General features: G+C 39.9%; 1 protein-coding gene across 1 annotated transcript; it reads left to right on the top strand.

The window, feature by feature from the left end:
• Positions 1 to 1,536: 1,536 nt before the first annotated feature.
• Positions 1,537 to 4,870, top strand: FZD10 (frizzled class receptor 10). Its single transcript, XM_010720229.3, has one exon. It carries the CDS (start codon positions 1,568 to 1,570, stop codon positions 3,323 to 3,325), a length of 1,758 nt encoding a protein of 585 aa, XP_010718531.2. The 5' UTR covers positions 1,537 to 1,567; the 3' UTR covers positions 3,326 to 4,870.
• The last annotated feature ends 13,801 nt before the right edge of the window (positions 4,871 to 18,671 follow it).

Raw genomic sequence — 18,671 nt, 5'->3', positions numbered from 1 at the left:
ACAACAGTAAAGTAGGGCTCATCTTTTGACTTCTGATCACAGTGCTCCTTTCGGTCTGTACATCTGTGAATTTTAGCTTGGCTGGGGCTTTAACTTCTTCCTTCTAGCTCTGATGGACCAGTAAGTGGTGTAAATCTCAAAGCTTAACTCAGAAAGTACACACAACTCACTGTAAAATGATCTCTGTCACCAAAATCTGTATGTTTCTTTTCTATAGTGGATGAAGTCACTTTCTCAAGGTTATGTTGCTTTTAGGGCTTCTTATGTAAGCGGGAAAAAAAGAAAAAAAAAGCTACTTTTCAAGAGATGCCATACTGTGATTAAAAACATAATCAGGTACTTTTCCAGCAATCCTATCTGTCCTGTTCATTTAGCAATTCGAAACAAAGCACAGCGTTTGAAAACAGCTGAGATTCCAGGCTAAAAGCGAGCATATTTTATGACCCTGGCAGCGAAGAGTTTATAGCACTCGCCATAAAATGCATCCTCCTCCTCCCCACATCCTCCCTGCTAAAGCATTGCCCTCCCTCCAATAAAGGCAGTCAAGGAGGTACCACCTTCAGCCCTCTTATTAGGAGCCACGAAGTCTGCGGCTCTCGCCCTGCCTGGCTTCCTACCTGGGCGAGGGAGGAGAGGCTGACGCCTTCCAGAGAAAGGATCTTGTTAAACTTTCAAGGGAGGGCAACGGGAGAGAGAGGAGAAAGGAAGGAAAGAAAGACAGGAGGAGAGAGAAACAAATGGGGCTTTTTCTAATCTGTGCTGATCAAGGAGAACCTGTAGGGGTCCTTAAGGAGGTTTCAAGGCGTTTCGAGTGATTGGAAAGTAATCACCGTGTCAGCTTCACCTTTCTCATGCAAAGTGGATGTCGTATGCAAGGCGGATCCTGCACAGGTTTTTATTTTTTTGTTGTATTTTATTTTCTCCTCGGAGTCAGCCGCCCCCGGAGCCCCAGCTGCTCGGCCCGGAGTTCCCTGCGGGGGGAGGCAGGCAGGCAGCGCTCGGCTCAGCTCTGCACGGCGCGGGGCCGGAGCGCCGAGGGGGCAGATCTTCCAGGCCCCCCTCTTCAATGGCTTAGATATTTCCTCCTCCTCCTTTATTCTACACTCGGATAAACCAATCCCCACCTCTCGGCGAAAAAGTCCGGAGCCGTGACCCGCTCTAGGAAGAGGAAAATCCCCGGAGGAGCTCGCTGTACCGAAAGCCGCCCGGGACATGTGCGAGTGGAAGAGGTGATCGCTCGGATCTGCCCTGATCGCTCTGCCTTCGCTTCGAGGGAGGAGGAGGAGCAGGAAGGGTGCTGGAAAGACGGCTCGCCAAAGTGGAAGCCCGGCGAAAAGAAAGTTGCCGGGCTCCCCGCAGTAAGTTCGGCTCATCGGTGCGTTGGGGGCACGTCTTCCTCGCCTGGCTGTTCCCGAACTTCCCCGCCCGCCTCCCCGCTTCTCCGGCGGGGCCGAGCGGCCCGGGCGATGCTGACCTGAGCCCCGCCGTGCCCTCCGCGCTGCCTCGCCGGGGCCGGACGCGATGCAGCCCCCGCCGCAGTGACCCGCCGCACTGACCCCCGGCCGACATGGGGCCAGCCGCAGGGAACCTGGTGCGGGCCGTCCTGGCGCTCTGCTGGCTCGCAGAGCGCTGCGCGGGGATAAGCTCCATCGACATTGAGCGCCCCGGCGACGGGAGGTGCCAGCCGATCGAAATCCCCATGTGCAAGGATATAGGGTACAACATGACGAGGATGCCGAACCTGATGGGACACGAAAACCAAAGGGAAGCGGCCATCCAGCTACACGAGTTTGCCCCCTTGGTGGAGTACGGTTGCCACAGCCATCTGAAATTTTTCCTCTGCTCCCTCTACGCCCCTATGTGCACCGAGCAGGTTTCAACGCCGATCCCAGCCTGCAGGGTCATGTGTGAGCAGGCGAGGCTGAAATGCTCTCCTATCATGGAGCAGTTCAACTTCAAATGGCCAGACTCCTTAGACTGCAGCAAGCTGCCCAACAAGAACGACCCCAATTACCTGTGCATGGAGGCCCCCAACAATGGGTCAGACGAGCCGCCCAGGGGTTCCAGCATGCTGCCACCCATGTTCCGGCCGCAGAGGCCCAGCAGTGGCCATGACCTGCAGCAGCACAAGGACAGCCTCAGCAGAACCTCCTGTGAAAATCCGGGCAAGTTCCACCACGTGGAAAAGAGCGCTTCCTGCGCACCGCTCTGCACCCCGGGGGTTGATGTTTACTGGAGCAAGGATGACAAACAGTTTGCTGTCATTTGGATTGCCATCTGGTCCATTCTGTGCTTTTTCTCCAGCGCTTTCACTGTACTCACTTTTCTGATAGATCCTCAGCGTTTCAAGTACCCCGAGAGGCCCATCATCTTCCTCTCTATGTGCTACTGTGTCTACTCTGTGGGGTACATCATCCGCCTCTTTTCAGGTGCTGAGAGCATTGCCTGTGACAGGGACAGCGGCCAGCTCTATGTCATCCAAGAGGGACTGGAGAGCACTGGCTGCACCATTGTGTTCCTGGTTCTGTATTACTTTGGTATGGCCAGTTCCTTGTGGTGGGTAATCTTGACTTTAACTTGGTTTCTAGCGGCTGGGAAAAAATGGGGGCACGAAGCAATTGAAGCAAACAGCAGCTACTTTCATTTGGCAGCCTGGGCCATTCCAGCTGTGAAGACCATAATGATCCTAGTTATGAGAAGGGTGGCTGGAGATGAGCTGACAGGGTTGTGCTATGTTGGAAGCATGGATGTGAATGCCTTGACCGGGTTTGTACTCATTCCTTTGGCTTGTTATCTAATCATTGGCACTTCTTTTATTCTTTCTGGTTTTGTGGCCCTTTTTCATATCAGAAGGGTGATGAAAACAGGCGGAGAAAATACCGACAAGTTGGAGAAACTCATGGTCAGGATTGGTGTCTTCTCAGTCTTGTACACAGTGCCTGCAACTTGTGTCATAGCTTGCTATTTTTATGAAAGACTTAACATGGATTACTGGAAAATTGTGGCAACTCAACAGAAATGCAAGATGAACAATCAGACTAAAAATTTAGACTGCATGATGAATAATTCCATTCCAGCAGTAGAAATTTTTATGGTCAAAATTTTTATGTTGTTAGTCGTGGGCATTACTAGTGGGATGTGGATCTGGACTTCCAAGACTCTTCAGTCCTGGCAGAATGTTTGTAGTCGAAGATTAAAGAAGAGAAGTAGGAGAAAACCTGCAAGCGTTATTACCAGTAGTGGAATCTACAAAAAACCTCAGCATCCACAGAAAACTCACCTTGCAAAATATGAATCCACGTTACAACCACCCACCTGTGTATGAATAGGCTTTAGATGAGACTTACAAATATCCACAGTAGCGGTCCAAAATTAAAAAATAGATGGTGCTTTTTTTTTTTGGCAGAGGACACTTTAATACCTCAAGGCAAAATGTCATACTGAATTCAGGACCTGGTTAAATACTGAAGATAAATGTACTTGTGGAAAGGTTTTCAGTGAAAGAAATATTGTGAACTAAAACAGCCTCTTTTGTTACTAATTTTTAGTTATGTATTTAATCCGGCCCTCAGATAGTTAAAGAAAAACAGACAAAAAGCAACAACAACAACAAAATAACTTGTTTAACTTTTTAATGTAGCTGAGCTGGGTTTCCTACAGGTTTCTGAGTAAGCAGATATAGCCAAGTTTTATGGAGCAATGATTTTTCTTTTAGAAGCACCCAAGTGAGCATTGTCTCTTAAGGAAAGGAAGGTCCCCGAGAGGTTTGTCCTCACTGAGTATGCTGCTCTGTGAAAGCAACTTCCGTGCTAACTTTGAGAGAGAGAAATCCTTTACGACTCATCCCAGCCCATTGGGTTTGTGGTGCCTAAAAATAGGTTCAATCTATAATGCTCACTAATATTCTTTCACTAGAAGAGAAACTTCCTGCACCAGACACAAACTTTCTGAACAAGAATAATGTGCAATACATTTTTTTTTCCTTACCATGACATGAAAAGAGAAACAAGTATTTTGCTGTACATAAAGACAACAAAAGAAATCTCTTAACAAAAGAACTAAGAGGTCTAGTCCTCAGAAACCCTTTAGTGTTACATTTTGTGGCTTTTTAATGGAAATCAAGCCAATGTTATACACGTTTGGACTGATTTGTGGAAAAAAAAAAAAAAAAAGAAGGGGGGGTGTCAATTCAAAGAGACCCAAAGGGCTTATTGACTCTTTCTATTGTTAAACAAATTCTCACTATGAATAGATCAAGAAGCACTAGATTCTGCAAAGGGAAGCTTTGTATAGAGTGATGCTCTTTACTGTGCTGGGGGTGCACAGTTTTGGCTGTATATATTTGTAATATACAATTATTTTTCATGCTCCGCTATTTTATTAAAAATAAAATATGCTCTTTAGTTTGATAATTTTGTGTTTTCTAAACTTTCTCTAACGTGCTTTGTGGTTAATAAACTTGCTCCTTCAGCCATTTGGCAAAAGCACACTTTGAATACAATAGTTGTTATACTGGACAGCGCGTATAAGCAGAAAGAACAATAATTTCCTCCAAAGAAATTGCTAGTTGAGATCAGATAGGTGGGTTTTGAAGTTACGTCTTTCTGTGAACCTCTGCAGTTGAGGAAACTGAATGGGAAGAAGCTTTGGTGATGTTAAAACAAAACAAAAAGCTGCAGCCATGTAGGGTAGCACCATGTTTGCAAAGCACAGAGATTACAACAATGATCCTCGGTTAACACCCCTTTAAAATTTGCATAGGGAACGCTCAGCATGTTAAAGCAGTTTGAATGCAGCTCAGCCTCTACTCTTCAGGGATGTTTTTCCCTTCTAACGTTGCTGAATGCACGTTATTTGGGAATGATGACGGGAAAGGAGAGCAGAAATCTAAATATTTGAATACTGCTACAGGGAAACCATCTGATTAAAACAGTAAATACGTTTTCAAAAAGTTTTTAGTAAGACACGAGTTTTACGAACCTGAAGTTTTCCATGGAGTTAACTAAAGTAGGCTGTGAGATCACCTGCAGTGGTAGTAATACAGCCTCACCTTCTCACACAGGCTGTTCCAGAAGCCCTTTGTCAGGTATCTCACTGCAGAAAGAAAAGAGGTTTTAATGGGACATCCACAGAACGACGGTCAGCTTGCAGTGGCTGGGAAGGTTACAACACAAGGACTTCTTTCAGTGGCCTGGTTTTTCAGGAGCAGAGCTGCAAATGAGCTTTTTTCTTCTTGTAGTCTTTAAGTGTTTCTAGCAGTGCCAAGGAACTTGAATGACAAAAACCTCTTCAGTAATGCTCACATGCGAAGCAGCTTTCGATATAAAATTTATTTAGATGGAGGGGGACGGGGAGGTGGATATTTTTCTGCCCTTGTGCATGTGTGCCACTGTTGGATGCACAGCTCTGTAGATGCTCTGTAAGTTAATCCTGTCAGAGCACACCCTGCTGGAGCCAAAGTAGGACACTGCACTGAACAAATCCACTTCTGAAATTACTCAATTAATGCTTTAGCATCTGTGTATTTCTAGTTAAAATCAATTACATTAGATCCCAAGAAATACAAAGTTTTAATATAATCTGTGTATTGCAAGTTGCTGTGGGAGATTCTGCAAGTATACAACTATACTGACTTCTTTACATCAGGACTAATGTATAAAAATGTAGCAGAGTATAATAATACAAGAACATTAAAAACAATGTTCATTCAGAAATTGTACTTCTTGCTGTCCTATAACCCCTGAGTCCTTAACACTTTCATATTGAAGTTGCTACATAAGGTATCAGAAGCATACAACTTTTAAGGAAAAATATGCTTATTTTTATGATGTCAGTGATTTAGTATAGTATTGATAACTTATTCTTGTCCTAGATAACATTAGTTAGAAATAATAATAAACAATGAAAAAAGTATTTGAAAAAAGTACGTCAAAAATATTCTCTATTAAACTTCTTTACTTTACATAGGAATTTTATGTTTTAGTAAAATCCTGTTGGTACTTTTACATGTGGAATTTGATAGAATTTGTCTCCACGTACTGTCAAGCCCTGTTGGCTATCTGCTTATCAGTAGGTGTGTAAGAAAAATATGTGAATATATTAACAGTTCAGTCACTCCATAGGAAACTTGTTGAGGAAGGAATGCAAGCCTAGAACTTCCTTTTGGAGAGGATGTCTTACTGCAGTGCAGTGACATTTATCTTGATACAGTTTTGCTCGCTTAAAAATTTCTCAAAAAAAAAAAAAAAAAATCCTGTTAGTGGATTTATATGGTAACCAAGAATCTAATGCTTGCTGCAGCTTGTGTCTGAGGGCTCTGTTCTCTCCCATGAGAGCTGTAGAGGGTAGAAATTGTCTCGAACTGTGTAGGTTATGATGATGCAGATCATATCTCAACACTGAGGTATCATCTGTGCATATGTATTTATATATTAGGGGCAGGTAGAAGAAAGGAAAAAAGTTCATTTTCTGGTGAGGGTAACTTGTTAGACTGTTTGTGTTGAATAGACATTACTGGGGTGAGAAAATGAGATCAGCGGGGAAAAATTAGATTTGGGAAAAAGCACAAAATTTATTCTTGTTACAACTTATCTTGTTTTTCAGTAAAATGCCAGCGATTCTTATAAGTAGAAAATTAAGCTCAGTGCTTTCAAAAGTTTTGTGTTAGGTGTGACATATTTGAACAGTACAGTGCAAGCAGCACAGCTGAAAGGATGTGAGGAGCTCCATCAAGGAATGTTCAGATCTCTTATCAGATTTTTCCCAAAGTAGAGTTTCATATGTATGTTATTATGAAGCCATTATTCACATATGGCTGTCATCCCATGGCTTCAAACTGTATGAAAAGCCAAGTAACAACAATGTCTGAAACATACACCCTTCTTATTCTAACGTTTAAAATCTATGGCTTCAAGGGGATAGTTCTGTAATGATGGGATATTATGTGCTCAGGTGGTCTTTTGATGACAGGTGGTCTCCAACAACAGATGGCCTCAAAGGAGAAACTTCAGTGCATTTTAGTTTAAAACATTTACACATTTCTCTAAAAAAAAAAAAAATGAAATGTTATCCTTGTGTAATGTCCTTAAGTATTTCAGACAGAGTAGCCGAGTTATTAACACTGACAGATGATAAATCAGGGCATCCTTTAAAAGGTGGGTGATGGTGATTATGTGGTCTTGGAGCTTGCTTTGATCAGAAGTGACAGGCCTGTAAGGTCTGTGCCACTCAATCCCCCCTGGAGGGAGATCAGCACCTGTTTGCACTTTGAGCCTCCTCTACCTCCCACTGCCTTCCAGCACTATTTCATCTTTTTTAACACACTTGATGTTGATTGGCTTTAAGCAAAGTCATTATTCATTTACAAAACACTCCTTGATGGAGCTCACTCAAAACCGAATTTCAGTAGGAGTGTTTGTGCTCTTACACTTAAGGTTGTATCAACATTCCCATTATAAAACTTTGATTTTCAGTGAACTACTGAGTTAAAATCATCCCGAGTCTAATATTAACCTCTTTCATATTTTGTCTGAACAATAGTATGGGTGGCCTGTGAATCAGTTTGTATATCTTCATGTACTTACTCCAAAGAGACATGTGAACAAATTTGTGAAACAAATGGCCCTGATATGGTAGAAAATATTTTAGCTGTTTCAGGTAGCTTTGTCTTATTTTCAAAGTATAATTGATATTTCTAGAAAACATCACAAGACAAGGATTTGACTTCACCAACAGGAAGCATAGGACAAACTACAGAAATCAGTGTCCATTGGTTATTTAGTGTTGTACATGCAGGACTTTGGGACGGATGAGTTGGGCTTAGATACAAACGCACACCACACTCAGCGGTATCTCATTAGTTAATTCCAGCATATCTGAGAACAGATGTTCATGCTGCTGGTTGGGGAGCCCAGTTCTGCCTTTCCTGTATTAGCAAAGTTAAGGCTTTGGGGAGTTGTACATCAAAGGCAGGATTGAGTGGTGGTTGCGTATATTTGTAGGGCATTGTTTAAAAAGGAATTCCTTCAATTTGTTATCACTTGTTTCTTCCTTCTATTCTTCAAGATCCCCTCATAGATCTGCTCCACTGAAATCAATGGGTGACCAACTAAATTCAGTGTGTGCTTTGAACCAAACTTCCTATCTCAGGGAAACCACATGGTACAGGAAAACTCCTTAGTTTGTTGGGTTTTTTTTCCAAATCAGAACAGTTTTTTTTTTTTACAAAAAGAAATCATAATATGAAAAAAAAAAAATAAATAGAGGAAATTTATTACAATTATATTTTAAAAACATGCTACCATGTTAGAATACACGTAGCGTGTTCCAAAATCATGTGTCATTTTCAAAATGGAATTCAGAAGTACTGGGTGTTGGTAATGTTGAAACAAAATGGAAATTCTTTTTTTTCTTTTTCTTTCTTTTTCTTTTTTTTTTTTAAGCACTGCTCTTACGTTTTTTTGCAGAATGTTCCATATTAACAGATCTACATTTCCTGGCACGAATACCCTTTCAAAAATTCTTCAGTCAGTTTAAATCTTTGCTCGTGAGCCTTTTGTCACCTCTTCCAAGGGAGCGGACCTGTGGTATCAATGGGAGCTAAGGATGAAGAGCAACATTTTGAGTCTAGCCTACAACGCGCTCTTCATTTCCTCCTTTCTTCACTGATCAGCACTTCCCTTCCCTTCCCTTCCCCTCGTCTCAGTCTTTCATCATCTGCATGTGACTTGCTTCTTTTACCCTCCTCTCAAGTGACCCCATCCCTCCAGTCTCTAATCTGCCCACACACCGCTTTTTGTGGTACTGGCCCATAGCTGGGACTGCTTTGAGGTGTTTTTTTTTTTGTTCAATATAAAAGAAAAGAGATTTCAAAACTTGTTTTTTAGCATTCTTTTTGAATAAGGAATGTGGTAAGAAACAGAAGTTCAAAGTTCTGAGCTACCAATGCCCTGATGAACACAGGAGAGTGTCAGGAAGAGGCAGGCACCTTAAAATTGAAAATGCTCTTTTGCTGAAAACAAGCTTGGCTCTGTCTTGTATGTTTGTAATTTCACATTTCCTTTATTTGAGTCTAATACCTATCTGTGTGAAATTATCAACAGGAAAGGAAGAAAGAACACTGGATCAATTGATAAAACAGGAAAAAAATAGAACAACAACAAAACCCACCCAAACATTCAAAAGCTTTTAGCCTGAGGAGAGGTTTGCACACCCAAAGCTTGCAAGTTTTTCCCATTTATACCCAGCTGAACTAACAGACATATCTGCTCATTTTTCTCATGTCCTTAAATCCTCAGAACTCTTAACAACACTACAGTTAAAGCTATGCTACAAATAGTAACTGAGACTGACTTTGACCTCCGTGGTTCTCGAACAAATTTGAAAACTGAACTATGACCACTAGAATCATCTAGTAACATTAGAAGTTGTGGTATTGAAACCTGGATTTTTAATATTATTTTTTGTTATTTAATTTTTCACCTTTTAAAGACTTTACTCAACCTATTCAAAATCTCAATTTGTGTTGTCAGAATTTTTTCTTGTAAATTAACTTTTAAGTAAAGGACAAATTCCTATTGGAGTTTTAGGTTTTTAAGTTACTACAGATGCTGGGGTAACACTTTTTTTTATTTTTAATTACATAAAATAACTTTATTTTCTGGGATACTCGTTTAGTATTCATATATGGCAACTTCCCTAGATTTCTCAGCCTTTTGTGTCAGTATCAGTACAGTTTTTAGTTTGTTTAACAAACCTTTCATGTTTGACAGAAGACATTGGTAACGTTTTCACAAGTTATTTGCTGAAAAATAGTAGGGAATAAAAATGAAGCCATGGATTGTGCAAATTATATTCCTACATAGTTCCTACAAATAGTTGTGATCCTGGGTTGTATATTCTGCTTTGTTTCTTTCTCACTGCTGAGCTAGGAACACAAAGAGTGGACCAAGTTTTATGTTTATGTTCATCTTTAAAAGCTCTTCAGGAATGCCTTTGAATACCTAAGAAGGAAACTATAAGAAGGACTTCTGATGTTTACATGCTATATGGTTGTCTATGACAACGAATTCCACAATAATATATCTATATGGGAGGAGCTGAAACTTTGCAAATTGTGTTTCTGCAAAAGAGAGAAGAGAAAGAAAATTGAGCATAGGTAGTAAGTAGGTTAAGGATACAGAGAACAGAGCGCTGGGAGATGAGGAAGGAAGGCACAGCCTCAAGGGAGTTGTCATTATGTAAGTCATAAAGAAGAGAGTCACAAACACAACAGCTTAATTATTTTAAATTAATATCATCTGATTCCCAGGAGCACTGCTTTCCATCATACTGATCTGACCCTCTACTCTCCTTGCAGATCAGAACTGATGTTTAGATATCTTCATTTCATGATTCTCTTGCTATCATGTGTGAGTGTTGCAATCATTACAGTGGAATCTGATTATCTAGTTTTATGCACGGTATTTTGCACAATTAAAATGGAAGAATATTACAATGTTACATTTCTTTATAAACTGAAGATGCCAGCCTGTGGTTTTGAAAGAAATTACAGTGCAGCGACAAGAGAAGGTTTGAAAAATTTTAAATCAAATTTAAAACTTCAACCATTACTGCTTTTGTTAATTACCTTATCTGGGGTAACAGGTTCTTCTTCACGTTGCTTTGAAATATTGAGCCTTAGAGCCCACATAGTTTGGACTGTGAAGAGATGTATTATGCAGCTCTTTGATCAGTTCGGAAAATTATTCAGAGTCCTTGATTTGCAGTGTATGATAAAGCGAAAATTTTAAAGGCACAAAAAGGTATGTTCTTTATACCTTCCTTTAATATCCAAGTTTGGTTTCTTATGAACTACTGATTAGTGACCTCTGAGCGAGGTACTTAATGAAACAGATTCCACGTTTATTAAGTAGTACAGGAAACACCGAGGAGACTGGGGAGGTGCTATGCTTAAAGAATAAAGCAGAGATCAGCCCAAGAATGATTATCAGAAGATGCTCTCTTCTGTACACACTTATTAGAAAAATGATGAAATAGAACAGCTGTGAGTTTGTCTTCTCTTCCTCAGACTCCCTCCATCCACAGGGTTTCAGGCATGACACAACACCAAAGCAGAATCCAAAGCCAGTATGAATGCTCAGGAGACCACATGCTCTCTGATAAAAAAGCATATTCAATTTATCTATAAATATTTTGTGTGTCTCAGAAAAACAAAGTTTTGAAAGCAGTGTTTTAGAAGTTATTTTGGGAACTCCAGATTTTGTTTCCTTTGTACAAATTTGGTGCTCAAATCTCTGCCTGCTGAAAATTCCACTGTGTGTCTGGAGCCCTGAAGTGAAATTAATGGTCTTTTTATCTTGGGAATCATAAGGCTCAAAAGGATTGGAAAGGTCATAATGACATTTATGTGAAAGTTGGAGAAATGCTGTGACGTGGGTTTGTACTCCTACACAGCCACCCGTGCTCGCTGGGGATCTCCATTGCATAACGTTGACATGCCTAGAGGTACTTTGAGAACAGTCAGGAGCACAGCTCAGGTTTTGTGCTTTCCATTACGTGGTAGTGACTGTTTCTGGGTTCGTGTATGGTTTGTTTGAAGTAATGACAAAGTAGATGTCTCGTTTCGGCAAGCCCTGTTAATGTCACTCTGTCCGCCTTCTTTGGTTCTCACCTTCTTGTGTTAATGATCCCTGGTCAGCTGGGCATTTACAGCACCTAAGAGCAGCTGTTTGAAATGCATCCTTAAGCAAACTATCCTTGTCTACAGCAGAACTCAGAATGCAGGACACTGACTTCTGGTTGCTTGTTTGATGTGCTTAACACAACAGAGGTATCTACAACTTGGCATCTAAAAACGTCAACAAAAACAAACAAATTTTGTTCATTTACATAACAGAAAGTTGATTGGACTTGCAAGGAGACTCCTTTGAAATGCACCATTGTTTCTGTCACTGATGGGAGAAGGATCTGTCTGGTCTGGTGCTCAACCTCCCATCCCATACACACAGCAAAAGGTAAAATTTCAGTCAATGGAATCTGTTCCTCCTATAGTGTGGGGGTATTTAAACAACAACGACAACAGAAACTGCAGGGGCACAATTGTCATGTATTTTTCCTAAACTATTATTCTTAAGAGACTGAACCTATGCAAACTTCGTGATTGATTCTAACTAGTACAGAATCAGGCTGCAACAGAGAGAAAAGGTTCCAGCAATACCCCGATTCCCATAATGAGTGATTCATAGCTTGATTTTTCATTATATCTATTCAGAAACATCTAGTACTCAAATAGTTGTAGTCTTCAAGAAGTAAATGTGTATGATAAAATATCCCTTTCTATCATCATAATCTACCAGTACCTAAAACTCACAGCATGACAAATCAGGAAATCGTATTTCAAAGCAGGTTTAACCTTTTGGATTTGTACTTTAAACACTGAAATATTGCGTCAAGAAACTATGTAGTCATATTTTTTCTTTTGCTTCTGCTTACAAAGAAGGCCTCCCTGAATTATCTCCTTTTCATTCTGGTCATTTGCAAAAGTAATTTCTGAAAACAACAAAAGGAATTGGTAGAACAAATTCCCAAGGTAAGAAGAGGGGTTGATGTTAGGAAAGAGATGGCTGGTTTCTATTTGTTTTCTGTGCTTCCCATGGGATGAGCCATACGTAGTTAAATGCATTATTAGTATATCTCAGACCTCTGATGAAAAGTAAAAGGGTAGCACAGTGAAAATGGCAAACAAAAGTAATCCCTTAAAATGTATCATGGCACTCGATGGTGTAGAATATAATAAGCATGAAGCAGCAATTAAAAGGTCAGAATTTCATGAATTTGAGTCTTTTGTCTTAGATTTTTTTTACAGCTTCAGCTAGTGTAATATCTGATCACCTCAAACTACAACATCTATTAATCAAAATATTAACACCAAAGCTATAAAATCCTATTAAAGATAGTGAGTTGAAATGCAACTGGAAGTGCAGATGAGTCACTCCCAGTCAGTGAGGCAAGAACATGTTAGAAGGGAGGCACAGCAGATCGCTGCAGGCATTGTGGAGCAGTTGACTCACCCAGAGACGGAGGGGTAAATCACCCCAGTCAGCTGAGCTGGGAGCCACAGCTTTCAGATAGAGCAACAACAACCTCTGCATGAAGCAGTGGTTCCCACAGGTGCTTTGGGAACACAGCAGGGCCAGAGTGTCACTGTATTTCAGGAACAAGATAGGGCTTGCTGATGATATCTGACCAGTGTGATACCAGCTCCAGAAAATTCAGGAAGACACTGGGCCCCTTTTCTTTCATGGGGCAAGCTGATATCTTGGTGAAGCTTGTACTTCCTCTTGGATTCCCGTGGGTAATGAGAAACCAGCTTTGTTGTGGAAGGGCAAGACTGATATCTTGGCTCTGTGCTGGCTCTTTCATCTTCAGAAATTCAGTGAGAACCAAACCTTGAATTACCAGTCTGAGATGCAGGAGTAAAGATAAGGCAGAGCAAGAGGAAGAATATGGGTTTTGAAGGGCAGTTTCAATGGTAGAACCCTGGAAGAGTCTGGAGCTTGCTATGATGAAGAAATATGAATGCCTGATGTCTTAATCAATTCTCATGTTTTATGAAATATAACATCATTGGGTGTCTAAACATTTATTTTCTTAATTTACAAATTTGCCTAAAATACCTATGAGGAGGTGCTGGGGGCAATCAAAACAGAGCTCCTGAGAGCCAGATCACAGAAGTGATTTGAGGTGGCTGATCCCATCAGCATGGTGAATTATCCAGCTGGAGGAAATGATAATTTCTAAGATGAGTTCACAAAGTCTCTTCTAGCTCTTCTTCCCCAAATAGAAAATTTTTCATACATGATAAAAATAATGTGACTGCAGTCTATTTTATTGCAGAGCCTGTAAAAATGCTGTAGGAAATGTGTGGGGTTTTTTTCTTCTTGCAGTTTTAAAACAAGTTATCTTTGTTCACGAACCTGGCACAATCTGGGCACTATTGCTTCGGCAGTGCCTATGCCTATCAGAAATAGAACAAATGAAAACACTGGAAAGGTATATTTTCCTGTCAGTTAGGAATTTTACCAGTGAAGAAGAGGAAGACATTTTCCTTTTATCTACTCCTCCTATTAATTAGTCCACACACCCTAGGCGAGCATTGTATGGACAAGAAAAACTGGCTTTAGTGATCTTAGTAACTGCAAAAACTGGTATGACTATCACACTTAGGCTTCAGCAGATGAAGAAAATTAATATACACAGAAAACATAGAGCATCCATAGAAAACTTAACTTACATTTGGGAGGGATGAATAAGTAAAAGGTTCTTATCTCTAGGGATTTACCAGTTATCACTTTGGTTTGAATTGCACAAGAAGGAGGAGAACGATGACCCTTTCCATTGATCTGTCTCCACCTGTGACAGCATGGTGCTAATGGAATGTTAGGCATGAGAAATAATTAAAAGCATTGTAGTAAGTGTACAGCTTGCAGATCCACCACCATCTCAACTTATACCCAGCCCCTTTCTTTTTACTCCACCCAAGCTTTGGTTTCCTTCACTCACTCATGACTTTCGTGCTATCTTCACATACCAGCTGAAATAGCTCCTACTTTCTGTTGCCTCTCATCCAGGATTATAAATGATCTGTTCATCATTACACTATCACTAGCATAATGACCAGGTTCATAAAGTTATTGAACACTGACTAAATTTATATCAACCATGATCAATATTCTTATCTATTAACAACTGATTGTTGTATATTGGCAGGTGGGATAAAACCCAGGCTATGTGATGCAAGTTGAGCTGGAAAATGTGCAAAACCAAAAGTAATAGATATATTTGTGAGGAATCTTGGGTCTTAACTGGTCCATCTCCTACGCTGAGCTGATGTTTGTGTCAATCTCATTACAGAGGGCAGGATAGATGCCACTGGTTTATGACATGGATGTCATGCTCAGAAGAATGTGTGACGTGAAGCCACAGGATTGCTGTAGAATCAGTGTTTTGTCAGTAATGTTTCATTCTTCTTTCTTTCCTTATTCCAGTTCATAAATTCCAAGCTAAACTAATTACCAGAGGCTTCATTTGGTGAGCTACAGGCTTTAAGGGAGCAATTCCAGTCCTGAGTAGAGCATATCATTTATCAGAGGGGAGTGCATCCTTCTACTGGCTTTCAATAGCCATGGTTTTAGATGAAAGGTGCTAGTTAAATTGAGTGGATCAAGGCCAATCAGCTCTTGGCAAAGCTTTAGTCAGTAATGGACCATACAGAATGATCATATAATTTCAGGTTGATGAGACAGATTCTGCTGTTTCTGATAGCAGCGTCATTTAGAAGTAATCCCATCAGCTTCAACAAGGTATATGAATGTACTCCATTATAGCTGAGAATGGCCTTTGAATGTACTCTCATAAACTATGTACGTGCCTTTCCTCTTTTATTCTTTCCCTAGTTAGGTGCTGTTAAAAAAGCATGCATTTTTTTCCACTGTAAGCACAGAAGCTAAAGAAGAGGTAAAATGAAATGAACTCAGTGTATGGAAGAGATCATAGTTTGGGAGGGAATCACGAGGCAGATATTTTACCTGTTATCTTAAGTTATGAGTGTTTGGTTTATATCTGCCCCCAGCGGATTTGAGAAGCTGCTTAACATCTGGTTGATCATGTTTCTTTGTTATTTATTTTTTATTAACCCCATAGTGTATGGAGTATATCTAAATATTCTATTTCTAATGGCAATCATAACTGTGTTCCTTGGTCTTTTATTTCGGGTGTAAAATTTACCATGCCATGGTGTGAAGGTCTAGTAACAAGTTTGTATGAGAAAGGAAAAAAGTTGGAAACAAATGCATTTTTACCTCTATGAAGCTAGACAATTGATCTGTCTTTGGATTAAAAAGAGGTATTTGGCAGATATCATTTGTTTCTTTTAACTTCAGATGATCTAGAATTTAACAGAGAGGAGGAGAAATTCTAGGTCCCCACTAAGCTTTATCCTACAGTAGAAAGCTTCAAAATCCCACCCTTTCTGATACTTGTAAACACAGCAATATCTGTTGTGCAGATGACTATTTCCCAAGTGGGAATGATTAATTAATTCCACCTAGCTGCCTGTTCATGTTATCGCATGGAACAACAGAATCAACATGTGACTCAGCCTACACGAGGATGCAGAAACCTCTAGGCTCTGTCCTCTGATTTAATTAATAGATGTCGGTGAAAGTACAGGGCGCCATTACAAAGGCTGTCAGTACCACAAAAATGGAGCAGATTAACTAATTACATAAGCAGGCAGGTAATTTAGGCAGTAATTGCCCCAACTGCAAACCCAGATGCAAGCATTTGAAGATAGATGCAAGAAAAATGTTTGCATTTCTTTCCGTTGACAGTTTTGAACTCTTGTGTACAATCCCACAGAAGCCCCAAGGTACTGACGATGTTTCAATCTTGATACATTTTGTCTTCCATGAGATTTTTCTTTTGCATTTTTATAGATCCTTTTCCACAGAATTATCTGCTAGAAGGGACATTTTCTGTATATCCAAGATCAAACTTTGTCTCATTCTAGGAAATATTCCTTTTTTTAAAATTTATTTTCAATTCACTTTCTGCAGGACACAGATTTCTTTTGGGCTTTAAAGAAAGCAATTAAGAAAGCAACGTCTCTTCATTTCTCTTAGTAATGAATAATAAAAATATTCAACATTGTCTACATTCAATTGTCTGTATTCTTCTAGTCTTAGAAATTGAGTACTTCACATTAGTATTTGGAAAATAAGACTTTTTTAGCAGCTCACTTTATTTTATCTGCTGGTGATTCTTCAGTGAAAATACCATCATGTAGTCCACATAAATAACGTTGATTTTCAAGGTTGATTATTTTATTTAAAAAACAGAATCTTAATTATCTTTATTTGTTTTTCTTTTTAGCTTTTACAAATTAAAATCTCAACATTGCTTTCTGACAATAATTTGCCTACAAGCTTTCGTGCCTCCTTTATTTTTACCATCTTCAACAAGGCAAAAACGGAACTGTATTTTTAACTTGTTTATTTCCCTGTAGATCATCATATCCAAGCTGTACAGAAAGGCAGTTTTCTACAGACATAACAGAGCTAAAATCCTTTTCTTCCTCACATACAAAAATGAAGATTCCTCATAATTGTAACTTAGTATGTATAACCTCTTTCTTCCAATACCAACAAATTCCATCTTATTTAAATTTAATCATCAACGCGTTGCTGCAGAGATTATCTTCCTGATTTCTTGGTTGTGTTGTAGCATTATCTGTTTGTGCCCAGCTTTTACAACATGCCCCTTCTTCACCACTTCAATTACTTTCAAGCCTCTTTGTGGATTTGTTACCCAACATTTCACACGCTAGCTAAGTGTTATTTCCACAATTACTCCTTTTGATGCCACCTTTATCACTTAATTATTATTTTCTCATCCAAGCTTCTGTGTACAGGTGGAGCATCTCTTAAACGTCTTCTAAGTAATTGCACTGTAATCCCTGTAATACCTTCTCAGATGTCTATTCCCCAGCAATGCCTTCGTTAAACAACTGATGTAATAAGGTTGTTCCTTGTGCTGACCAACACAAGCGGCCAGATTCCATGTATTTTTCCCATCAATCATCTTCCATAAAGTCTTTGGGGAAAGAATCTCCAACTCTTCTCTGTGCTTAGGCATTGAAAATAGGATTCTGGTCTGTCACTAAGGATCTATAGCATGACTGCAAGGAAAATAATACATTATTATAACAATTCAATGTAATTGGGTGACAACTTACATTGTGTTTGGTAAGCTGAATAATCAATTCTGCTTCAGGATATCAGCTGATAGTCACTTTGGTTGTGAAAGAATTATTGTCTCACTTGTAAGCAGTCTTAAAAAAGCAGTCAAGTGCATCCTTTTCTTCTTGCCTGCCTCTAAAGTATTCGTTCTGTTTCTGAGTCATCATCACACTTGATTATACTAAATACTTTTTAGAAGCGACAGTCTATGGTATCCCTTCCCTTTTTGTCCCAGCCCAGCTGCCATTCATGCCTATGTCAGTTTTGAAGGCTTTGGAAATCCCATTCTTTGTCACCTGGCTTTAACCCTGTCTGTTCTTCTATGTAGTAACAAACTCTGAGATGCTGTTCAAGCATAAGCTATGAACATTTGTAAAAGTGTGACATATTTGCCAAAAAGTCCTTACTGTCCTGCACAAACATATTTCACACACACGACCTGGGTGAAAGAGTGAGTGAAGGGACTATTCGGAAAGCAGAGGTTCACTAAAGTTCTCTGTTTGTAGCACTTTAAGAAATTTAGAAGGTAGTTGTTAGCTCATCCACTCCGACATAAGAAGCCTGAGTCCCCCAGGGATTAATCTGGGTTTTCTGATCATACTCCACAACCAAGATCTACAGCAGAGACAGGATTACTCTCTCCTTTGAAAATACTCTAAAAGTACTGAATGCCTGTCCAGTTCCCCTCATTTCAAATATGAATCTGATACTTTTCAGATATGTAAGCTCTAAGGAATAAATACTCATTTGTCCAAAATAACTTAAAATAGAGATATGATACTAATGGAGATGTAGTTCCTTTTCCAATTCTCCCTGCATCACCTGTCAGCATTTTCATCCAGGTTTTCTGCAACAGTCAACACCTATGATGGC

This window comes from Meleagris gallopavo, chromosome 17 (assembly GCF_905368555.1).
Source record: "Meleagris gallopavo chromosome 17, MGAL_WU_HG_1.1, whole genome shotgun sequence".
In the NCBI taxonomy this organism is placed as follows: Eukaryota; Metazoa; Chordata; class Aves; order Galliformes; family Phasianidae; genus Meleagris; species Meleagris gallopavo.
This window is presented reverse-complemented; position numbering and strand designations above follow the sequence as displayed.

Excerpts from the sequence above, each read along its gene's own strand:
- FZD10 (XM_010720229.3), top strand. The coding sequence starts at position 1,568 with ATGGGGCCAGCCGCAGGGAACCTGGTGCGGGCCGTCCTGGCGCTCTGC.